Source organism: Caloenas nicobarica, chromosome Z, assembly GCF_036013445.1.
Source record: "Caloenas nicobarica isolate bCalNic1 chromosome Z, bCalNic1.hap1, whole genome shotgun sequence".
Lineage (NCBI taxonomy): Eukaryota > Metazoa > Chordata > Aves > Columbiformes > Columbidae > Caloenas > Caloenas nicobarica.
The window spans coordinates 19,885,280-19,910,390 of NC_088284.1; the positions used below are offsets into that span (position 1 = coordinate 19,885,280).

General features: G+C 41.7%; 1 protein-coding gene across 4 annotated transcripts in view; it reads right to left on the minus strand.

Annotated features, from left to right (window-relative positions):
• ADAMTS12 (ADAM metallopeptidase with thrombospondin type 1 motif 12) overlaps window positions 1-24,915 on the minus strand; it is a 178,536-nt gene extending 153,621 nt beyond the window's left edge. For all 4 annotated transcript variants that reach the window (XM_065655902.1, XM_065655901.1, XM_065655900.1 and 1 more), the window contains exons 1-2: window positions 24,607-24,915; window positions 18,615-18,976 (exon numbers count right to left, since the gene is read on the minus strand). In XM_065655902.1, the coding sequence (XP_065511974.1) occupies window positions 18,615-18,976; window positions 24,607-24,733 (489 nt within the window). In that variant the 5' untranslated portion in view covers window positions 24,734-24,915. The remainder of the gene's footprint in view (window positions 1-18,614; window positions 18,977-24,606) is intronic.
• Between the last annotated feature and the right edge of the window lie 196 nt (window positions 24,916-25,111).

Below are 25,111 nucleotides of genomic sequence, written 5' to 3' on the forward strand. Positions count from 1 at the left end.
GCTGGTTTTAATTATTTACACCAATTGCATTATCTGGATTCATACCAAATACAAGCACATTGAGCCCTGGAGAAATACCTTCACTTAGCCTTTATATCCTTAAAAGAAAGATAAAGCTGAAGTGAACACAGGCCACTTGTGAAGGAGATAAGATGTTTTGATAAACAACAGATTTCACAGTATTGCTAAAAGGGAATGTCTTGACTTCTTGAAATCCCACCCTCAAATAGGTTCAAGTATGCCTAAATCATCCCAATCCTAACCTCGTGTGCTCCAATTTCAAAGTTTATTTACTTTTGCTTAGTATTCCATGTCTTCCCAAGAATGTTAGCCTGCTTGTTCCACAAAGTCTGTGAATCCTCACAAACCACTCTGATCTGAGCATTCAAAACAATGCTCAGGCAGCTAGAAACAGGACCTGAAGGGAAACCCTACATCAACAGATCTGGTTGCCAGTTCTCCATCACATAAGCTAAATCTCAAAACGAAGAGCAGGACTGGCTCAGATCAACATCTCTTACCCTCCACTCTGTTACCCAGAACTGACAAATGCAGACACCTGGAGAGTAAGATGGAATACTTCCCACTAGTTTTTCCCCTGCCCTTTTCAAACTGAGTGATGAGAAATGCCCACTCTAGTGTAAGTGAACCTTTAGCCACATTTTCCCATATTTTTCTAATCTCTGCTCAACCCTAGGATTTCCCTCCCCTCCCCGCCCCCGCAATGTAACATCCTGCTAGTAATAAACTATAAAAAACCCTGAACTATAAAGCCAGAATATGAAAGTCTTGATCTTACACTTCCAACAGATGAGCACTTAAAAGCAGAATATCCTATTATTTGCTAAATTTTTTACTTCATACTCCAGACTACGACACTTGAATTCCTCCCGCTGCAACATCAAGTCTAACATTACCTGGTTTTAGTCATACAACATCCCAGTCCATCTCTGTACTGACGATACTTTTCAGCTTTAAGTCTTGAGCAAAATTCACGTGTTCCTTATTCTTGTCCCATGAGTACCAATGAAAATGTTAAATAAAAGGAGCCCCAGAACAGAGATTTAAGGGACTATGCAAAGTCTTACTTCTCCCAATAATTTCCCCTCACTTGATATTCTCCCAGTTTATGAAGCCATGCGACTCAGTAGAATTACTTAAAATCTGTAGTATTTACAGTTTTATCAGCATCTTTCTCTCCTACTCCAGAATGAAAATTGTTACTGTCTTGTCCAGGACCTGTGGTATATCTGTCCCACCACAATGTCACTAGCCCCACAAGTAGGTTTCTAGCACACCAATAGAGATTTCTACCACCTGTTCTATGTGGGGGTCTGTTACACACTCCACCACAGTCAGAAAACCTCTGCAATCACGAATTACTATCCACTTGGCCCTAGGGGTTGCATGCAGGTTACTCTTTACCACTGCCAAATTAGACAAATCGGAAACTATTCTGCAGTCAGATATCACATGCAGGAGAGTAATGAGCAACTCAGATGAGCTGAGTCAGCCGAGCTCAGCTCCGTTCCTAGTCACTGAAGCACTGCAGTGCCCAAAGCAGAACTGAGCACGGCTCATGTCTGGACACCAGACAGCAGAAAGCAGGTATCACTGACCTGCAGTCTGCAACCTCAAGTAACCCAAGAGTTATCATTACACTTGATCTGTGCCAAACACTGGAGAGTAAATGCTACACGGAGATACATATTAATACATACTCATCTTGCCACAGATATATATCATTAGCCTGCTTAGCTGGATGCAGCCGAGTGGGTAGAAAGGATGAACAGCAGTTCCCAAATGCCTAACGTGACTTCTCTCAGACAGTAACACAGTGGTGCTTCACCAATGGTAGGTGTACCATGCAAGCACATAAATTAGTGTCCTGGTTTAATCCTACAGTGGACAAATGACAGTGGAGAATACTACTCAGTTCTCTGTGGCATTGCTACAGATGTAATGCAGATTAACAGGTTAAACACTTAAAGAGACCTTGTCTAGTAATCAGGTTAAAAAAGGAAAAAAGAGAGACACTGAGCACACTGGTTGGACTTTATGGGTTTGGAGGGGGTCTGTGGAGGTTTTCGGGTTTGATTTTTTGTTTTTATTTTGGTTTTATATCCGATCAGCTTGATCTCCTGACTCAGACAGAAATGGGACCCAAGTGACTTGGTCAGTCATAAAAATAGCCTGTATGAGGGCAAGAGTCAGAAATGCCAGTGGCAGACTGACAATTCACAAATTCCTTGACTTCAGAAATGCATCCACTTTGAGAGTCTAAGCTATTTGGTCTCATGTTTTTTTCCAGTCTGGGCTTTTAACTACCCCAAGACATCCATTTATAGGCTTTGTACCTCACTGCATCTCTGCATTCTGCATCTTGAGTCTCCACGCAGTAGAGTCTGGACGAATAATGACTTTCCAAAAAAGTGTTAGCTGGGACTTCATAGTTCAAAACCAGAAATTCATAGTAAAGGGGAAACATGGAACATTTGTCAAACTATGAAAAATGCAACTCCATTTGGCTAGCTTTAGTATCCATAAAGAAGCTTGACATAAACAAACTTGGCTGGTTTATATTTTGAAATATCTAATTGTCATTCAAGCTCTTTACGGGACACATTTATTGACAAGTCTTACGATAATCAACTTAACTAGAAAAAATACCATATAAAGTAACATTCACAGCCGTAACATAAAGAGACTATGCCAAATGCTATTCTGCTATCTTGCTAGAAAAAAAAAAAAAACAGTCAAAAAAGTAACAAAACTGGGTTGGAGATTGTATTCCCTTCTAATGACCAGAACAATTCAGAGCACTGCTACCAAACAAATTTGATGGCCTAAAACCCCACCTGAGTAAACCTGTGTAGCTGATGATCTGGCATTCCATATTTAGTCTCTCAATACAGAGTTACCCCTTTTCCTGGAAGACAGCAGTTAGTTGTAGCTAATTTACACTCTCCAGTTCCATTCGCTCTTAAGACCTGGATTGTCTCTCACGGAGGCAGTAATGGTCATTTAGCTTCATAATCTTCCTTGGCATCTCTCTCCTAAACTGCTACTACTCTCAGACTTTTGAACTCTTCTCCAAAGCCAAGTGAAATCCATTTCCTCATTTGAAAGAGAACCTTTAATTGGATAAACAAGTGGCACGTTGTCCCTGTAGCTTAGCTAGCAATAAAATATGAAACATGCATTTCTCTTTGTAATGAAAAACCTGTACGATTCTAATTTATCCCCTTTTTTCTGGCTGTTAGAACTAGAGTCCTACTTTGAAGAAATAGCAGTAGCTTCCTGTGTGCATTTTGATGCAAAGAAAGGTTATATGCACCTGCCATTTTTTGACAAGTGTCTGCTACCAGCCTGTAATTTAACTAAATTATATAAAGATACATCAAAAACTGTCAGGAACCACTGAGCTACTCTGAACTGACATGATGTAAAAATCTGTTGACTGAAGAAATATGCCTTCTCCCTTTGGTTATAAGTCATGAGCATAAAGACAACAGCTGCTACAAAATGTGCAGGCAATGCAGTTCAAATGCTTTGGTGTCATCTATAGATGTGGCCAAGACTGTTTAAAGCAGATAAAGATTCAATGAGATCCTCTGAGGACAAAGAGCAACAGAGGACATCCAGATTTCATATGGAAAACAAAGCCAGAAAGAAATAATTTTAAAATAAATCCTCAAATCTCATGGCAGCAACAGCAGCCAGACCTTGTTTTCCATGTTTTGCACAATAACTTTCAAGAGAAGACCATCTGTATTAACAAATAGATATAGCAAAAATTCCCCAGGCTGACGAAAACCTATTACATACCCAATGCCATAAGAACACAGGAATGGCCAGACTGCATTAAAATCGATATCCCTTCAACCCAGTAGCCTTCATCTGGCAGCAGACAAGAGCAGGTTCTTTCAGAAAGGTTGTAAGAACAGTACCAGGATGAAAGGACAAAATCACTGACCTCCAGATGTTCCAGCAATCTTCCAGATAGGGACTTCTCGAGTTGTAGGCTGTTTTCTCATCACTTCGCTGGAACTTTCCTCCTTCCATTGCACATTTGATCCATTTACTATTCTGCTATCCATGATATCTCATTGCCCACATATCTACCCACCTTCTAAGCTCAATTTAAATGACAGATTATGTCTCACAGTTACTAATTCAGCAATTTTATATCAATTCATTTCAAAAAGCACCTCATCTTGGTGATTTTTTGTTTTGTATTAAATAATGTAAATTCTCTGCTATGGTCTTGTCTCCTTCAACCACTACTTTTTTTCTCAATCACAAACTTGTTAGTAGAATTTCAGGAAGGCTTTCTGATTCTAAAGTGTTTGAAAAAGCTCCCAGTTTGTGCACCTTTAACAAGCTTTCTTTTAAAACATTTTCTGCTCATGAACCAAGTTTTTTCAGTTATCTTACCATCTTGTACATATTTTTTTCCCCACCTGAATATAAGTATTATATTTGCAAGAACAAAATTTTGGTTTTCCTTTTACATGCTTTTACTTGTTACTCTGTTTATTTCCACCAGCTTCTTGTGGTTTTATTTTTTTAAAGAATTAAAACAATAATCATGAGTTATCACTTGTCTTGAGCTTCCAAGAAGATACCATTAAACAAGTCTCATACAACTTCAGTTACCCCACCAGCTGCTTATTTTTAATCCTTCATCATTTTTACGCAGTTTCCATTTCAGAAGTTAAGCACACCCATAGAGGACATACACTTGATTCACATGATTAGAAATCAGAGCTGCAAGCTCCAGCACAAGTTAATGGTTACAAAATATTGCTTATAACAGATCTTAAGTGTCCTAATCTTAGATCCTTAGTACCTTATTATATCCAGCACAGCACTAACACCACATAAAGATGTTTTTCACCCTAGCGGAAAGACCCCTGACAGTCCCAGTGTGAAAAAGCAGAGATAATAAAGACTGAGAACCACAACATTTTTAACGTTTTTAACAACAAAATACAATGCATCATTAAGACAAATACGGTTTCCTCTTCCTATTTGTTTTGCACACCTTAACACAGAAGACAGACTGGGGAGGGCAAATACTATGTATTTAATACCTGTTTGTACAAACATTTGAAGACATAGATAGAGTTCCTCATCAGAATAGGACCACGGATGAAAGAAATACTCACTGGCAGCTATGGTAATAAAAGCTGAGTTGGCTAAAGAAACTTAGCTAGAGGCAAGTGCAAATGAAATACAGCAATCTCAAGGGTGGTTATACTTTGGCAGCTGGTGTAATTATGCCATGCTGCACAGCAGGCAAGGGGGAGGTGGAAATATAGCACACATAAGTGATGCTGCAACGAGCAGTTCTATTCCATTTATGATTCCACACTCCATTTCAGATGCTTGAGTACACAGCCATTAACTAAGAAATGAAGCAACTACACCAACTTTAATTGCCAAGGTAAAACAGGGATTACAGGTAAGACATTGATTCCAGGCATCTGCAAGCAAGATTCACTTTGATTATTCATTAATCAAGTTTGGAAGTCCTTTATTCTGAGACATTAAACTTGCCCTTTCCTGAAGGAACAGCAGATTGGAAACCTATACACACACCCCAGAGAGGTCTCCAAATGCTTTTTGCCTCCCATGCCCTCTGTGAGGAGGGCTGCTAGGGTCCACTGGTTTTATTCTATACACTGCTTCATATTATACCACACCCCAGATAGTTTGTCAGCCACCTGCCGGCATACTGCAGTATGTTAGAAGTGCTTCTTTATATGGCAACTGTGCTAAAGGTATATTAAAACATCGACCTTATGAAAAAAAAAGAAAAACAAATAAATGAGATGCAACACTCAGGCCTGTTTGTACTAAATAATATTTTTTAGTGTCATATTGGCACATAGGACAGAATCACAGGACATTAGGGATGGGAAGGGACCTTGAAAGATCATCTAGTCCAATCCCCCTGCTGGAGCAGGAACATCTAGATGAGGCTACATAGGAATGTGTCCAGGCGGGTTTTGAATGTCTCCAGAGAAGGAGACTCCACAACCCTGCTGGGCACCCTGTTCCAGTGTTCTGGCACCCTCACCATGAAGTTTCTTCTCATAGTTAAGTGGAACCTCCTGTGTTCCAACACCTGAACTGTCAATCTCCAGTGCAGTCCAGTGCAAGGGGCACACATAGCTTCAGATCGAGGTGGAGACAAAAGGAACAACCCATGTTTTGACCTCCTCACTTTTCCTGGCTGAAGCACATTCTCAACATGCTGTGTTTCCTGGCAGGCAGGACCACGTGTAGTGGCCCCTTTACACTGCCCAGCCTTACAGAACCACAGACTGGTTGGGGTTGGAAGGGACCTCTGGAGATCACCTCGTCCAACCCACCTGCTAAAGCAGGGTCACCCAGAGCAGATCGCACAGGAATGTGTACAGGTGGATTTTGAATGTCTTCAGAGAAGGAGACTCCACAACCTCTCTGGGAAGGCTGTTCCAGGGCTCTGGCACCCTCAAAGTAAAGAAGTTTCTCATACTCAGACGGAACCTCCTGTGCTTCAGTCTGTGCCCACTGCCACCTGCTCACCTGCCTCCTGTCTGATGCTTCCCACGCCTGGGAAGCAGCAGCACCAAGTACCAGCACTAGGGTGAGGGGGCGTTATGTGTCCTTGCAGCTCCACAGGGCCACTCAAATACATCCAGACTTCACTGGCTTCGTGCAGCCCTCTCATACACCAATGCACTGCAAGAACCAGGCGTGTGATCTCTACAGATGCCTGCTCAACTCTCTGGCCTTCATACAAATTTAAAAACTTACAACCCAGTAGCATATACATGCCCTGAGGAGGAAGTGCTTCCTGCCATGAAATGATATGCAAAGGAGTAGTGAAGGACAGTCACAGCTTATATTCACAAAGTAATGGTTCTTATTCAAGCTCTTTCTTCACTTAACTGCTTGCAAGTGGGCAAAGTTGTGAGGGGTCAGAGCAGTCACAGTACTGAGATTATTGTAGAGTCAACAGCACCAAAATTAATTTTAATCTAAATGCACTTAAGTCTGCAACTTCCCCATAAGTGATTACTATTTACATGTCAAGACACAGCCCCTCCAAGTCACTGGCACTAATGACTGCAGAATAAAAATGCTGCCTTTCAAAACCAGTTACTAGATTGTCTGGAGTAAACCATAGTATACTTTACCTAGAAAGCTCGATGAACTCTGGCTTATTAAAATAAGGGAATAACAGTTCTGGAGAACTGTAGACACAATTTTCTTTCACTTAAAGGACCCAAGGGAAAGATAATAGCATAAATTTAGGAAATTAAGTTCCAGGCTTGTTTGTTTTCAGTTTAAGATGATGTTTCTGACTATAAACATTCACCGATAATAATATTCCTCTGCCAATCTTGCTAATACAAATTTGATCCACTGTAGAAATAAACAATAATTATGCAACATTCAAAACATCAAAGACACTAGAAATACATTTGTAGGGGTGCACTAAAATATCATGTCTGTCATTCAAGACAGATGGAAATACAGCTCTAAAGAAAATTCTACTAGTTCAGCTGCCTCCATACCCACCCTGAAAGTAACAGGCATCTAATCAGGGACTAATTAAACAAAATGTATGAGGTAGCAGTAATTGTTTGGGATTTGTTGTTAAACTACCTGGCATTCAGAAATACAAACCTGAGAATTTTTTCTGCCAATTCCCACCCCCTTTAAAAAAAAAAATGCAGATTGAGATCAACTAAAACAACATAATGAACAGAGAGAATTTTTTTCCTATAATTTCCATAATTTCAAAACATATAACTGTTTGTTAGCTTTCCTTTAAGGATGTCATCCAAAATTACATATTGAGCGGCAAAATCCTAAACCAAAATTTAATTTTGGATCCAACTAAATTTTCAGTTGAAATCATCCTATGTGGGCATGTCAGGAAAAGAGGGGTGGGGAGAAATCTTTTGTTCCGTGAAAAAACTCTCCAAATTAAATGCAGTTGATCTGAAGTTACTAACAGTAATTATTCAGACAACACTTTTTGGCAGAGACATTATTCTCAAGTGGTACATATGAAGTGAAGTGTAATGGACTGAAGTGTAATGGACTTCAGCAAGGGTGAAATACTACCGACAATGTCATTCCAGCTAAGTGAGTATCCACCAAGGAGATTTGTAGTAATACAAATTATTTATATTTCTCTTGCTAACACAGAAGTGTGTTAGTTCTTAATAGAGGAGTTTCTGCAAAAAAGAAAATAAATTACTTAGCAATTGTTTTCTGTCAAAAACAAGCATGCTTTTTCCAGTACCTAATCCACTATTTGCTTGATCTGATCTAATCGTAAGGACAATGGACCTGACTAGATCTTGATTTAATAAACTCAAACTTGGAAAAAAATTGAGGGAAGAGAAAATGAAGGTAAAAACAACAGGTACCAAAAATTAAGAAAAACATTTGTTGAACTATTTAAGTTCCATTGAGCAGCAGAGCTATGGCCATGTTAACAATGTTGCAAAAGAACTTAAATAGTTTTTTCTTCATGGCAACTTTCCTTGTGTTTACATTTTGGATTATAAATTGGTTTAGAGTCTGCTATACAGAATATAACACAGCTAGAAGAAGCTACTCAGGAGATTAGGGGCAAAGGATGACCAATGAACTCTAGAAAGCTCTCCTGAGCCTGAGCAGCTGAACATAATTACATCTTCCTTCTTCACTGTCGATTAATTAAAATTAATAAAGCATGGCATGTTGAAGTGGAAAAGAAAGCTGAAAAATAATCCCAACCTTTTTCTATTAAGATGATGGGCTCTCACCTACCTGGTACTGTACAAAATTGGAACCTGAGCTGCCATTTTCATAGAAAAAAAATTTGGACCTATATAACAAATCCATCTCAACAGCTGTCCAAAAAGGCTGCATCAAGTGTTCAGAATTATGAAGAAACAAAAAAATAATGAAAAATATACTATGCCATTGAGTAAACCATCTCAAACACTGTGCTGAGTGTTTGACTGTTCATTGTCTCCTCCAAGATGGTAGCTTCAGGAAGCGTCAAACGAAGCCAATAAAAAACTAGTGAAAAACAAAAGATACATCAATGATACATCTAAATCCATTCTTAAGTGTTATAATTCACAGTAAAGCACCAAGTGACTCAGGGGAGATCAAGAAAGTACATGAAAAACCAATCCATCGATAGATTCTGAACAAAGGAAACATATCATGAAATTTGACCTGAGTTGAAAGCAGTAGCAAGAATAAACAAAAGGGAGACATCCTAATCTCATGTTCTTACTCCTCCCTTGATATTTACTTAGTCACTGTTGAACAGAGAATGGTAGATAAAACAGAAATTCACCCTATTCACAGTCTTCATTCTTACAATTTTTACCAGATTTAGTCCATGAGTGTTCTAGATAAGGAAACAGAGTTAACATTGTATCCAGATAAACAAATATTAAGGTTTGGATTGAGCTTTTAGAATCATCTTTGCTTTAAATATATACATTTAAAAAGGGAAAAAAAAAAAGAGTGGAATTTTAATAAAAGAAAACTTCAAATCAAAACCAGTGTCTGCATGAGCCTTCATAGTGTGTTACAACTAGAGTGGTTTTAGATCTACTCTTAGGATTTCCAAGCAGCAACAAGCCTAAGCAGTTTATCAGGGACTTGCTGTTTGCCATGGGAATTGGAATGCACAATGGATGTGCTTAAACACAGGCACTGTTTATCCGAAACAACCAGCTTTTTTATTACTACTTATTTAATTATTTATTTTTTAAGTTTGCAATTTCAGATGAGCCTTTCTCCAGAGCACACGCTGGAGCCAGCATGCATATAAAGCACATAAATATTCCAGCCTAAATTACTAAATACTTAAATTCTGTTGCAATTTACAAGTGGTCTGGGAAAGCCTACTGTTAAGCACCAGATTCTGGAAAGTCAAACACATTTGGCCATTGCTTCATAATACACAATACATACAACAGCACAGAAGCCTTCTCAGCACACAGCGTGGATCTTAAACCAGAGTTTTAGCTGAGCGTAACTGTTTCGGAATGACAGAGCTCAATAGATGCAAATAGATTTGCGTGTGTATGTGTGTGTCTAATATATGTGTATATACAACCATGTGCCGATGCTAGCACTGCTGAGGGGCTGCAGCTGCTCCTCTCTGTCAGACAGAGAGAAGTGAAGAGGCAGGACCTGATCTTCAGGCATGCTGGTTTTCAGCTGGTGCCAGAGCCGAGCTCACACGCCTGCTGTAAAAGAACCACTAGCCCTCTGTCCTCTAAGCACAAGCAGTAGGCACAGATTATTTGGCTCTGCTGTTTACATCGCCCATTGCTGTTCATCACTTAACATTCTGCCAATGTCCGTCTACTCAGAACAGGAGCCAGGCAGGCTTTTCTTGATAATTTTCTTTTTTTGAACAGCTAGAAAATAAGGCATGCAATTGGCAAGATTTGTCCCTATTGATGCCACATTATATGCATCACTGACTGGGTATATACGAAAGCTTCAGTTCTTCCTCTCTTCTGCGCATCATTAATGATTACATACAAAGCATGTGCTGTGATGGGCAGCAGGTACAGTACATTATTAATCCGGCAACCAGCACAAACAATTCTGTTTACTTCCAAGCTGGACCCTTCTTTTCAGCCTCATGAAAATGGATTAAAGAAAAACAGTTCTATGAACAGCAGAACTAATAAAACCTCGTTTTGCCACTAATTTGCTTCTCACATGTGCACTTTTTCCTCAAATTTTCTCCAATCACTCCTGAATCTTCCAGCTGTCCTCACCATCACCTGGGCCAGGGGTAGCACAGCACCCTGCTCAGTAACAACTTACTGCATGTGTTCATTGATCATGTCACTGATCAGAAGTTCCCACCTTAACCTGCAAAATTCATAAGAACATAATGGCTTTGATACCTCCATTTATCCATTTATCTTTCATATTGGGCTGAATTTGGCCAAAAACTTCTAAAGATACTAAAAGCAACAAAGAACAGACCATATTACAAACCTCACATTATTAAGAATCAAGGCAAAATAGATGTATGTATACTTTTTACTTCTGGATTCTGATACTTTAGACTAGAGTCTAAACTCCCACAGTTTTCTGTCAGTAAGAGAGACACTTTTTACAAAAATCACCACACGCATGAAATCATGAGCAAAGACTTCCAGAAAAAAACAAACAAAACTAAAACAAACAAACAAAAAACCAAACACACACACTACCACATATACCACATATATACATACACGATTCATCAAAAAGACTCATGGAAACTGGAAATACGATTGACAGCTCTGTATACTAATAATATTCCTAAGTAATTATCAAATAACTAGGTACAGATTTAAACAAAAGAATAAGATTTCTTAAAACTATAAAGTTCTCAAAAAATAGTTATGTTAAAGGAGCAAGACATTCTAATGCAAGATACTCCATTCAAATCAGCTCATACTAACTAATCCTCATTTTAACCTACCCCATCAATGACTGTTCCACTGAAACGTAACAACAACATAATAAAAACTCTAGCCATACCCAGCTTCTGGGCTAACAACTTCATATTGGTTAAAGGTGACAAGGCCAACACCAGGAGCCACAGACACAGCCAGATTCTCATGTATTGAGATCACTGATGAGATTCATTTGACCTGTCAATTAGAGTATTTTTGCAAACAAAAGACTGGGGGAAGGGAGCTGGCAGATGGATAGTTGAAGTTCAAACACAAAGGGATGGATGTTAAAGCACCACAGCAAATACTACTCAAAGTTTGAATGATGAATTTGGGGGGAAGGAGGGGGGGGTGCGGGGAACGCACCACAAGAAAAAAAAAACAAACACAACAGCACAGACCCTACTATCTTTGGATCATCTTAAAAAACAAAACAAAACACCACCACACAACACAACCACAATACTAGTTGGAGAATATCCACACATTTATTATGGTATGGAGAAAACCAGCACACTAAGCCTGGCATAGAACAGATGCACAGGGAAGACTGTATTTAACTTTTAGTGTAATTGCTTCTCCTTAACAGTATTTTCCATACTACTGTCTAAGAGAAGAGACATACTGTAGATATACAGTCACTTAGCAAGTCTTTCCTTCTTTACATGTGCCAGAACAAGTCAAATCACAATACTGAGATTCTGGAAGCTCCATTATCTCCAGCCATGGAGCAATTATCATCCCCAAGGAAGAGGCTGGCACCTTGCCTTCATGCCTGACATTCTCCAGACACCTTATTCCTACATTTTTGTTCCAGCAGATTATCACTAGCTGGACAAACCAAAAGAGGCTGCTGTGGAGATGTCACTGACTTCTAAATAAAAAGACACAACTGGCAAATAGGGCCACCTGCCATAATTTCAACAAGGAGGACTTGCCAAGTACTATTATGTAAGGCAAGGAAATGGCAAATGAAGAAATAAGTGACTGTTAAATTAAGCAAGGAGAGATGAGTGAAGGGGAAGAGATCCTAGGAGAAGAACTTGTGCATTTGTCTCCCAGAAAGGAAGTCATTTATTTGAGGTAGCACAACAAGAATACACTCCATTTCAACTCTTAATATAACACCCACCCCAAATATGTTCTAGGGCTGTGCAATTCCATGTCAGAGATCAGTAAAGAATTAAGTTGATCACCAGTGCAACTGAATAAAAGGTTACATCTCCCCCTTCCTTAAGTGTATTTCTGCCCTGCCACATACTTGCCTACTTACCGTAATTGAAAACCACTTACATTCAAAGAGAAGCAATTTTTTTGGTTGCAGGGGGAATAGAAAGATGTGTTCATTTTTCTGGGCTATAAAAGTCAAATGTGTAGAACAGTAGCTTTGAAGAGCTCTGTTAACTACCTTTAACAACAGACTAACGAAAAAATTAGTAATAACCAACCTCACACGTAAGGAGATATAGAAGCAGATAAATATCCCTATTGTAAGCTCAGCAATGGATTTTATTCTTCCATTACTTTAGACCAAAATATTACAAAGCTGTTTTAAAGCAATGATTCCTTTATCCCTAAACCTCATCTACAGAAAACACCGAGTAGTCTGACATCCTGATACAGGCTTCCCGTATCCATAGGAGACAAAGGTCTGAAGAGCAGTATTAGACCACTTTCACAGGGCACACTACCACTGCAGTGTTGTTACAGAACCTACACAGAGCTGTTCAACCTGAGACAGATCATAAGATGAAAACAGTTGGGTCAACATGGAAAAGGCATCTCATGCTAACTAGAAAAGCTCCTTAGCATAAGTATCAGAGCTCACTCAGGCTTCACACAATGGTGATATCCTGCAATAAGGAGAACAGTTACATTTCACAAGAATTCAGTCACCATTCCGCTTTTAGGTGAAAAATTTGCCACATCTATCATGACAAACACAGGTCTGCCTGGAGGGGACCTGCTTGAGCATCTCCTACCAGCTGCCATGTAAAGAGAAACAGTCATACAGCCACCAGTTAAACATCCACAGAGGTCTGCCCTGACTGTGGCTGGGCACAGGGGGAAGAAGTGAGGTGGGGGACACCTTTCAGAAATCCTGGGCACAAGCTGCAAACTTGACTCACTTTTCTACAGATCACCAGCATCCAATAGGTTTGGCATGTACGTCTGTCACTACTACCAAACAGTGTTCTGCAGTAGCTGGATTTCAGGAAGAGTAGTAAATAAACAGTGCTTCATGACTTTGTACTGCAGTGCTGTTGCCTGGGCAGCGGACAGTGGCAACACCTCTTGTAAATGCTGATGCCCATCAGGACAGAGGTCAACCCTCTGACCAGCTGGAGATACTACACAAGGCCTCATATGGCCAGATATCTATCAGGTACATGTGTACAGATCATTCTCAATCTCCATATACTGATGTTCTTCCCTTCTTCTGCCATTTCCGTGCTAATGCTTGTAAAGCCTTTGAAAATAAAAGTATTACCAGAAGCAACTGTCAATTGACAGCTCTACACTGTAAACAAGTGTCAAGGAAACAAACCCTTAGTGATGCTCTGTCATATAAAAATACTATAAACAATGTCTGTGTTACTGATGAATAAAAGAAGGCCTTGTTCCTAACAAAGAGGATGGACTATCAGGGAATAATTCACTTCCTAGCTCTATAGGACTGAGTGCATAAACTCAGGGTATTTGTTCAGTTTTGCTAAGACTGGCTCCCTCCGAGCCCTACTGAGAGTACAAGCTGACACTAATGCTACGACACAAGGGATCTCAGGACTAACACAGAACTAAGAATTGAGGCATTAGTATTTGAAAAAGTTCATTATAATCTTCTCTGGAAAGGCACTGTAGAAACAAAGTATTACTAGAAGTGTGCCTTAAACAGCCTGCTGAGACAAATCCAAAAATTTCCACTGAGACCAAAATGACACTATTTTCTCCCTTTACTTCCTTTTGGAAACCTTCCTGTACCTAAGAGATCTCATGTCTGCTCTTCCCAAGTGCCACAGTTCGATCTGTTTCTGGTGTTTCAGTAGTGACTTCCTCTCTGGGTTTCCTCCCCCAACTGTGATCCAAAATAAACAGCAAGGTCTATCCCACTTGTCCCATGTTAGCACAATCTCATGCATTATTCTGCAGGACCCAGAAGTGCAAAAGACTTAACAACTGACCCAAAGAAGAGGCAGAGTTTACAGCATCATGTTCTTCAACCTATCAAGAAGGTCATGACCCATTTAGCATAAAAGGGAAACAAGTATATCGCAAGGTGCTAGAAAAAAAAATTGATTTGGAAATTACAACTTAGTTCCTTGAGACCTCTGCTAGTTTGTCATCTTTATCCCCTTGTTCAATTCTGCCCAAATCCCTCCATGAACCTAGCCATTTGTTTCCAAATATATTTCTGAAAATAGAGACATATTTAGATTTTTAAAAATGAACATCATACAATGACTGTCCTCCCCATTCTAGTATCTCAAATCTGTCACTCTGTTATACCCCTTACATGCCATTTTGAGAACATATAAATACACAGGAAAATGAATTTTGTAAGACATCAGCGTACTTTGTTTTCAAAACAACTAAAGAAATGCTGCAGTTCCCAAATATGACGACATTGTAGCTGTAAAAGCAATATACCGTCAATCTGGAGAAGCACTAATGGCAAAAAAGCTGTTTCCCACATTTTGAAAGTGTCACTTTCATTTGGCAATATGATTTAGTCAAACAGATGCCTCTCTGAAAACCACATCTTCTCAGCTCCATCCACTTGATATACACAGAAGAAATTTGATTCTGAAGAGTTTCAAATAAAAATGATTACTAAGAGTTATATCTTTGCTACCCAAGCAATGCCCATGTAATGCCAATGGAAGCAGGAATATATTTCAAAGTAAAAACACAAGGGAGATGAAAATCTGTTTCTAGGTTTTCTATACTTCCAGTGCTGTGTGTGACTGATATTTACTACAGAACACAGATCTACACCACACTTTGTTCTTATACACTGCTATTACCCTGGAAATTCATGAACTTTCAAATATGAACCAAATAGACTTCACATGAGGGGAAGCCATTCCAGAAAGAGGATTAAAACTAGGATCCCCATCCCATGGGCATCTTTAGGATTTTATTTTGCCCTGCTTCAGGCCAAAATTATTGGGGGGGGTGGAGGAAGGTGGGCAGTGCTGCAAAAGACAACATTCTTAAGTAATTCACTTGGGACAAAACTGCAAGGTAACATTTCAACCATTTCCCACTAAAAATGTCAACAAAGGGGATATTCCAATAAAACATATTTCTTTAATCAAATCAGTATTCTCCACTACTATAATTTTAACCAGCTCTTAGCACTAAGAAATGCGAAAATCAGCAGTTTATGGATCACACATTTTCCAGTCACTCATTACCATGATAAACTGGTGCCTCATGTAGCTTATTGACAATCATCTCCACAACAACAACAAAAAAGCACAGTATGTTTATCTTTTTATAACATACCTGAGTTATCAAGCCAAAACAGCATCAGGAAAGGAACATCACCAATATTCCTGCTCTCCTTATATGAACGCTGAGACACCAGTTCTTACTGGGTCTTGAGTTATGAGGTTTGAGCACATCAGCACTCTGCCAGGTCATGGAGCTGGGCCGAGCAGCCAAGTTTTATTGGGACCAGTTTGCCAAAGCACATGCTCAGCGTGTGGTCCTGACCCAGGATGTCCCAGGTGAGGACCCATCCAGCAGCCGCCGCTGCCAAAGCGTATTCTGGGAACTTGGCACTTTTGAACTACACTGATTTGTTATCTTCTTTCCATCTCAGCCCCAAGGATCCTTTTTAAGTCACCCTGTGTCATGCATTATTTCATAGAACTCTTTTTGTCAAGTAGTTTAGAATTAATCTCCCACAGTAAACAAGCTTACGATTTCTCCTCGTGGGATAGGTTTTTAGTATCTCAAATAATTTGCTCTAATTCCATGGTGTTTACCTATTCTCAATTCTCCTTCACTCTCTCATAAGAATAAACAGAAAAAACTTCTTCAGTGAAGAAACACGACACACCAGGAATTTAAAAAAAAAAAAAAAAAGGCAGAAATAGACATAGTGCTGAAGAGGAAAAAATCAGGGTTCTCCAGGATGGAAATAATTTACTCAGGAAGCACGAGACCACCACGAATGGTTTAAGAAACGTTAAGTTTTTATCCTGAAAACCAGACTGCACTTCTAAATGACGGCAAAACTATATGTTAATAAATGTTTTCGTATTACACTGCATCTGTTGAAAAACTTTTAGGCAATCTAAGCCACCTTTACCCAGCTTCTGGCACTCAGAGGAATCAAGAGGGTCAGACTCAATTCTTAATGCAAACTCTTCAGAGCAGTGACTCCTGGACAAAGCCATCTTGTTTTTGCCCAGAGTCGCTTATACCTGAATTAATTTATGATTCTATATTTTCAAAGTTTCAGTTTGGTGGGGGGCAGGGAACTAAACCACAATAGTATTTTTCTGATACAAGTGTTTCATCAAAAAGAAAGAATCCCCAAGACTGTATTCTAGCAAACATTACTTCACAAACCTCCAAATTAAAGTAAAACTAAAAGTTTGTAACCCATATGAAAGCATCACTTTGAAGGTTATTACCAAGCTGAATTTAAAATGTAATTTGAGTACCTTTTTTTTTTTAATCCTTGTTGCAGACTAAATACTTCAGAAGTCACGGTGAAGACTTAAAACCTCATTTTCAAGCTCTCATCCTAATGAAAACTAACATTCTGGTAAAGCACAAGACAAACCAACCAAAGGAACTACTTGTATCATCACATCTCCTTTTCCTTACTGACCCTGTATGACTGTAACATGTTTCTGGGAAGTTTTGATAAGCTGGTCCCTACTGAAATAATTACTTTGAAAATCCCTGATCTTCATGCTCATGAGATTGAAGCTTCTGACCTCAAGCCATGGTCTGTTTCTCTAGGCAATGTGCCAAGAGTGTTATCAGCGCTTGTAGATGAAATGGGAAACTTTGGAACCTTACACATCACAGCTGCCTTCTTGTTACTTCTTGTACATTGCCAGGATACTTCTGTAACATAATGATTTTCCAAAGCTTCTGAAAGCTTCATACTTCCCAATAGCAAGGAGCACATTTCAACATTAACAGGCTGGCAGGGAAACGCTGTACTTTACAGACACTCACCTTGGTGTTGAGTTCAGGCTGAAGAGTGAAACATCAGTCCCTGGCCTGCTGCGGACTGAGATATGTTGGCCAAAAGTCACCAGCTCACTGCTCTACACACTTTCAAATACTATCATTTGTCAAGGATCAAGGTGCTGGACCACATGCACGCTGCACACACTTCATCACCTCTGCCTGCACACTCCAAAAACCTCATGCGTTTTGCCTCTCACGGATTACATGTGCTATTTTACATAGCTCCCAATGGCATCCCCTTCACGTTCAGGCAGTTTGTCTCTTCTTCCCCTCTCTTATAAGATAGGTCAAGCCTTATCCTCTGGAAGTAGAAACCTAAGCTATGGTAGTGCTAAAAAACCAAGCACAGCAAAAGTAAGGTTACTACCTCCCTGTCCTACTCTGAACCACAGGCTATTGAGAAATTTAAGCCTTCAAGATCCAACCTTAGAAGTGGTCTTTCAAATGAGGAATGCCTAGAAGTGGTTCAGGTTTTAATTTAAAGCTCTGGGTAAGGCTGCATCTACCCTACCATTTATTTCTGAAGTTGCAGTGCAGTTCTGAAGCAAATTTCCCAGTTTTTCCAACCTGCCATCAGTTGTTTTGATTTGCAGAGCAGTTTCAGTGCACCTGAGCTACATTATTTTAGAGGCAACTAAAACAGAAGCTCACATCCAGATCACCAGGAAAAAAACAATCTAGTGAAAAATAAACCCCAAGTGGAATCAGCATCAACTTTTGACTTTCTGATTCTCTCTTCCAAAAATCCAAATAACATCCATAGTACTGAACTGATTCTTTCAGAGCATTATGTCAGTAAGGTATCAGATTGGCTCATCCAGTTTCTTACCAGACATATTCCTATACAAAAGCTAGAGCTCAGTTCTAATGACACCAAAATTAGCCCAGAACCCCAGCAAAGGTCACATCACTTACCAGGCCATTGCAAGCGCTGACTGCTGCTGTCCCGCTCCCAGAACCCGGATGCAACACCGTGCCAATGAAGTGGCAAGGAACTCCCAAGCCAGTTGCAATCTTCGCACTAGTGTAGTTGCCACGTCTCCTTTCTACTACATAGTTATGGGAAAGAAATCCCACATGGACAGTCAAGTTAAAAAACAGATCCTTCTCCTTGTAGTTAATTTTGTAATATATGACATTTTCCTTTTTGCTGAGATCTCTCTTCTTTCTTGTGTTTGAGATGTGATGGTGTAAATTAAAAGAAAGAAAATTCCCGCTTGCATCTACTCTTGCTGGATTGACCACGTGGTATTCTTGCAATGTCTTGATGAATTGCTCTGAGAGGAAGGTGAAAAAAAAAAACAAAACTAGGGTGAATACTGGCCTGTCCAGATTTTGCGTGATTTAAAGGGAAACTCAAAAGTGACAGCAATTTACCACACCAGCCTACCAAAACAAAGGCGGGCAACGCACAGGTTACCATGCAATACAATCCTCACTTGGGCTTTCTAATCTCCCATTGTAACACTCAATTTAGAAGCTAAACATTCTTCTTTTCAAATATTTTGTCACCATTCATATATAGGATTGACTGTCACACACATGCACACCCCTTCCCAGTCCCACAAGAGCTGGGAACCCTCCCTGTCCTGTGTCCCCAGCACATGATGCTCTGACCAAGATGATCCTCACACATCCAGAAAACTGACCACCTGAAAAAAGAGATGGAGCCTTATAAATACACATGGGTGAAGAAAACACTACTAATTGGTTTGACAGGCTGTAGCAGTAGCACCTCAGCAGCCTCAGCTTTAGCAGATGTTGCAGCAGAGGAGGGAATTTTAAAGAAGGGTTTGAAGGGGAATAAAGTAACTCTGCCCTCTTGTATAAGGGGTTCCAACAAGGGAAGATTGGACACCTTATTGCTTGTCAGAATCTAGCAGGGGAAGAAAGTGTTACTGGCATTCTTGTCTCCTGCAATGATGCAGAACAAACAACAGCTGTTCCCAATTTTACTTTTTTTTTTTTTAATTAGTGTAAAACTCAAAAGCCCTAGGCAAATAACATAAATCCATGTAAAACACAGTCCCTAAGAACTCATACCCCAAGGGCCAGATCTTCCACTGGCACACTTGACTTCAGCCCAAGAAATCACATCCTGAATTTATTTCATCAAAAACAAATTGTGAGGATACATGTCATTCCAGTTTCTCTTCCCCAGGGCTGTTCTTCATCCCCCAAGGCCCAGCCACTCATATGGGAAGCGATTCCACCTCATTCATTAATTAAGCTGGTTAATAAAGCAATTAGCCTGCCCCAGGTACTTCCAGACCAATTTACTCCTCCTCCCTATAACTAGTAAGACAATCCTTGTAGACATCCACTGCCTGCACCTTCAAAGCCACACCAGATAAGTCATGCCCAGACAGATTGCTGTCTGGATTCATCCCCTTTGGGAAGGAACTTATCAGCTGCAGTATGAGATGTGGCTGCTCGTGTTTCCTGAGGCCATGGACCCTTAAGACATGTGCACTGAAACACAATTCAAAAAAAACCCAAACCAAAACACACACAAACCCCCACTTTCCATTATATGCAAAACTTCGTGAGAAATCTGGCCTTTTCTCAGTAGCATCTTTACTTCGGAAGCAAGCTTATTCTCATACACAACAGATTTTTTTGTAGGCAAGCCTTCCCACCAGCCTGCAATGACTTTGTGCCTTTGCAGGACAAGACACAGCAGTGGGCTTTTAGATCTCCACAGTGGCAAGTCTTAACACCATGGAGACTAACACCTACTGCAAATTCTGAGAGGCATCTCCTGCTCTTGTCCACATAAGCCCAGCAGGAACTGAGACATCGAAAACTCAGTCCAGACCTTCATATCTGCAGTTTACACAGCCCATTGATAGCACAGAAGGTGCCAACTGCCTGACAATTTGGCAGCTGAAGCCAAACCAAGGTTGTTCCTTCCTCACACTCCAGAGCGAAGCAAAAAATGGGCAGGGAGAGGAGAAACACCGAAAAAAACATGGCTTACCTGCAGAAGTTTAATTATAATATTTTAGGGAAGTCCCACATCCGATATTGTGCTAGCAAAGACAGGCTAACAGAGAATGCCATAAGACCAGGCCTCCATTTCTACAGTTTTCAGCACAACTCATTAAATAATCAAATTAAATGTCTGAAGGAAAAGTTACTCATTCGCTGTCACTGTGCTATTCATCTCTGCTCGATGTCTTGAGCTTAATCTGTTGTGGCTTAACTGTTAAGCTCCATGCAAGACCAAAGACTTGCAGTTTTGGACTTCAAACTATTCAAGGAAGTTTTTTTATTTCATCACTACAGTAATTAGTGTGTAAAGGTTAAGGCAAATTAGACATCATCATCGATAAAAGGGAAAATCATGCCTAAGCATCTGGTGGCACCAGGATTATCAAAGCAGAGAAATCTAACTTCTTCCATTCACTCCTTAAATACTCATTTCTGAATGCTAGTCACTAGAGAGGGGAATTATGCTGCCCTAATAATATACTCTAATATAACTGCAGAAATGAATTATTAAAATGTTTCAAAAGGACCACAGGGAATAAGATTACAACACCACAAAGTTTAACAAGATGAGGCTAAAGATCACTATCAGTTTTGTCTAGACTGTTGGGTAGAGGTTAGCAAAGGCAATCCTATCAATAACAGAACAACTTACTGAGCCTAATATTAAGCCTAACATACCACTTGACCTTTCTAGACGGGTAAGAGTGCAAAACAAAGACAGGACATATGATTTTGGGGATGGTTTTCTGTCCTTCTAGGAAATTGCAGTATTCAACTAGAAGGCAGAGGCAACAAACAGAATAACTTAAGACATGCAGCCCAAACTTAAGATATGCAGCCCACAATGTAGAAGAATAAGGACTGTATTCTTCAACACTGACTCTCTCAATTTTCCTAAAGTAATAATTAATTCATAGAATCATAAATGTCCTTGACTTGGAAGGTACCCAGAAGGATCATCGAGTCCAACTCCTGTCCCTGCACAGGACAACCCCACAGTTCACACCATGTGTCTGAGGGCATTGTCCAGTCTCTTCTTGAACACTGTCAGGCTTGGGGCTGGGACATCTCCCTGGGGAGCCTGTCCCAGTGCTCCACCACCCTCTGGATGAAGAATCTTTTCCTGATGTCCAACCTAAACCTCCCCTGGCACATCTTCCTGCCATTCCCTCAGATTCTGTCATTGATCACTAAAGAGAAGAGATCAGCTCCTGCCCCTCCTCTTCCCCTTGTGAGGAAGCTGTATCTGTGATGAGGTCTCCTCTCAATCTCCTCTTCTCCAGGCTGAACAAACCAAGTGACTTTAGCCACTCCTCATACGGCTTCCTCTCCAAACCCTTCACCAACTTCATAGCCCTCTTCTGGACACTCTCCAGCAGCTTTATATCCTGTTTATCCTGTGTTGCCCAGACCTGCACCCAGTGCTCCAGGTGAGGCCGCACCAGTGCAGAGCAGAGCGGGACAATCCCCTCCCTGCCCGGCTGGCCATGCTGTGCTGGATGCACCCAGGACACGGTTGCCCTCTTGGCTGCCAGGACACACTGTTGGCTCACGTTCAACTTGCCGTCAACCAGAACCCCCAGATCCTTCTCTGTGGAGCTGCTCCACGGCATCTCATCCCCCAGTCTGCATGTACAGCCAGGGTTGCCATGTCCCAGATGCAAAAATCCAGCACTTGTCCTTGTTGAACTTCATGCAGTTGGTGATTGCCCGGTTCTCTGATTTGTCAAAATTCATATTAAAACACCACAAGTTCCCATAAAACTTTGTGCCATCAAAGGTTAAATTGAGGGAATCTACTCCCATGCCACTGACAAGCCTTAGAGTTGGCCTCCTTCTCCTTGGACACCTCCAGGGAAGCTCTCCCAGCCAAGCAGCACTGTTCTGGGATTTACAGGCCAGGAAAGGGAATACTTCCCTGCATAGCTTGTGTAGCTCCAGAGAATGCTCTGCCTTTCTGCAACAGCAGCCTGAGCACATGGGCTTGCATTGGTGCTGCCAGCAAGACAAAAACATCACGCTGAGCATGACATGTTCAAGTCAGTGCTTTGCCTTGCAAGCACAGTGTTTGCACAGGCCCTTCTGGGCACAGGGGATGAGCAAGGTTCAGGCCCTTCATGCTTGTTTGAAGAGTCTAAGAATTGTTTTAAGCTGTTGGAGAAACCTTCCCTGCAGACCCTCCTAATTCTACATCATTGAAAACATCTGATAATATTCAAAACTATTGCTGTCTGTTCTGCTCCTCTGTGGATTCAAACTCTCCACACATGGCCTATATTAAGAATGGCTGTACACAAAATGGATAAACTAGGATAAAGAGAAAAACATACATGGTCCGTCACTCGTGACAGGAAACGCACGATTTCTTTCATACAGATAACATATTTGCTGACAAAATTCCTTTAAGATGTGACGCATCATCACTTGCCATTGTTTCGCCTCTGTCTTTGTAGTTCATCTACATCTGCCCCTCAAGACTCTATGGCTTCTTTTCAAATGATTCCTTGGGATATGAAATAGCTCATCTCTGCAGGAAGCCACAGAAAGGCTGTGTACCCAGGGAACACCCCAAGCTGTGAAGCCCCATAGCAGAGAGCAGGTCTTCAATATTCAGCAAGGGCACCCTTAACAGTCCCATGCTCTACACTCATCACAGACGTGGAGGTAGTGCAACACTTAAAAGTTACTTCAGCTATGCAAGACATAAATTTTAGTCCTTCACACTTCATTCAATCTTCCTTTTCAAAAAAATAGCCAAATTTTGAACTATTCCTTTACAAACAGTTATTTGCAAACATTTGGAAAAGCCTAGGTCTTTCATGCATAGAAAGTTAAATTAATTCTACATTCATTTCCAAATGCCTAACAATTAAACAGTTACTACGTGCTAACACAACCATCCCTTTTCTGTCCCATGTAGAGTCACAAAAACGCAATAAATTTTTGCATTCGCTTCCCATGAATCCAGCAGGAACGAACTTCAGGATAATTGTTCACTTATCAGGCATCTTGCTTCACCACTTTTCCTTTCCATGATCTCTGAGGGACACAGAAGATTTTCTCCTGTGTTCAAGCTCTCCTACTAGCAGTACCACAGCTGCTGATCACATCAAGAAGGTTTTCAGGAAGAAAAATTTCCTCCTGCACTTTGGGATCTTCTCCCATCAGGCGAAGTCTCCCAGCTAATTACACTTTTTTCTCTTGGGAGCTGCTTCTCTGATCTTCCTTATAACAGGCAGCAGGATAAAATTCCTGAGCTACACTCCCCCAGGGAGGTGTGCAGCTGGTACCACTGGTGGAATAAACCGAATCCACCTCAGGGAGCAGCCTCAAGAGACTCCTCTCGCATATGAAGCCTCACTCTTAATTTAATCCCTCACTGAACACGAGCAACTCGCAGTGGGGCTTACATCCTGGTAACACCAATCCTTTTGTGCAGAAGTGATCATTTGTTTAAAAAAAAAAAAAAGAAAAAATTAATAACCAGCACGGTAAGTTTGGTGGGGTTTTTTTCAGTTTAGTAGTACAAAGCGACTCCGGTATTTAGAGAGATGCCTCTTAACGAGGAAGATGAGCAAAAAGCAGCATTCAGCAAGACCTTCACCTACACAGTGCAACTCAACGACTCCCAAAAAGCAGCAGCAAATCAGAGCCGGAGCCGTGTGCTCCCACCGCCAAACTTCAAACGCTCCGCGGCCGGTGCCCGGGGGCGCTCGGGGCAGCGCCGGCACCAAGCGGGGGACGGTGGGGCCGACACAGCGCGGTTCGCCGCCCCCCCCGGCCCCGCCGCGACCCGGGCGGCTGGAAGCACACCCGCGGCGAGGCTGCTCGGCGGGGAGGCGGCGGGAGCCCGCTCTCCCTCCCGCCGTGCCCGGGGAACTGCCCGCACCCCAGCCCGCCCGCCGCTACCGACCTTGCCTTCCGTCGGGGAAGAGGGAGCCTCCGGCCGGCGGGCTGCTGCCCAGGCAGGGCGCTTGGGCGTGAAGGACGAGGAGCCAGAGGGAGACGTGCGCCGCCCGGCTCCGCAGGGCACATGGCATGATGCGGGCGGGGAGCTCCGAGCGGGGCGCCGCGACCGCCGAGCCCTAGCCGGGCCGCGGCATGGCCGGGCGGCGGGGCAGCGGCGGAGCGGCCTCCCGGCGCCGCCCGGACACAGGCGCCGCTCCCCAGCAGCGCTGCGCGGGGCCGGCCCGGTGTCTGGTTTCTGCCGGCGGAGGAAGGAGGGCTGTGGGGAGTGAGCCGCTCCGCCTCGGAGCCGCCGGGGTTAACACGCCGGAGCGAACCGGGCCGGGCCAGCGGGGAGGGGAGGAGAGGCCGCCCGCGGGGGCTGCCGTCCCCCCACTCCGCCCTACACCGCGGCAAAGGTGGGGCGTGAGCCCCGGCAGCCCTCGGGGGGGCCGGCCCGGACGAGGCAGCCT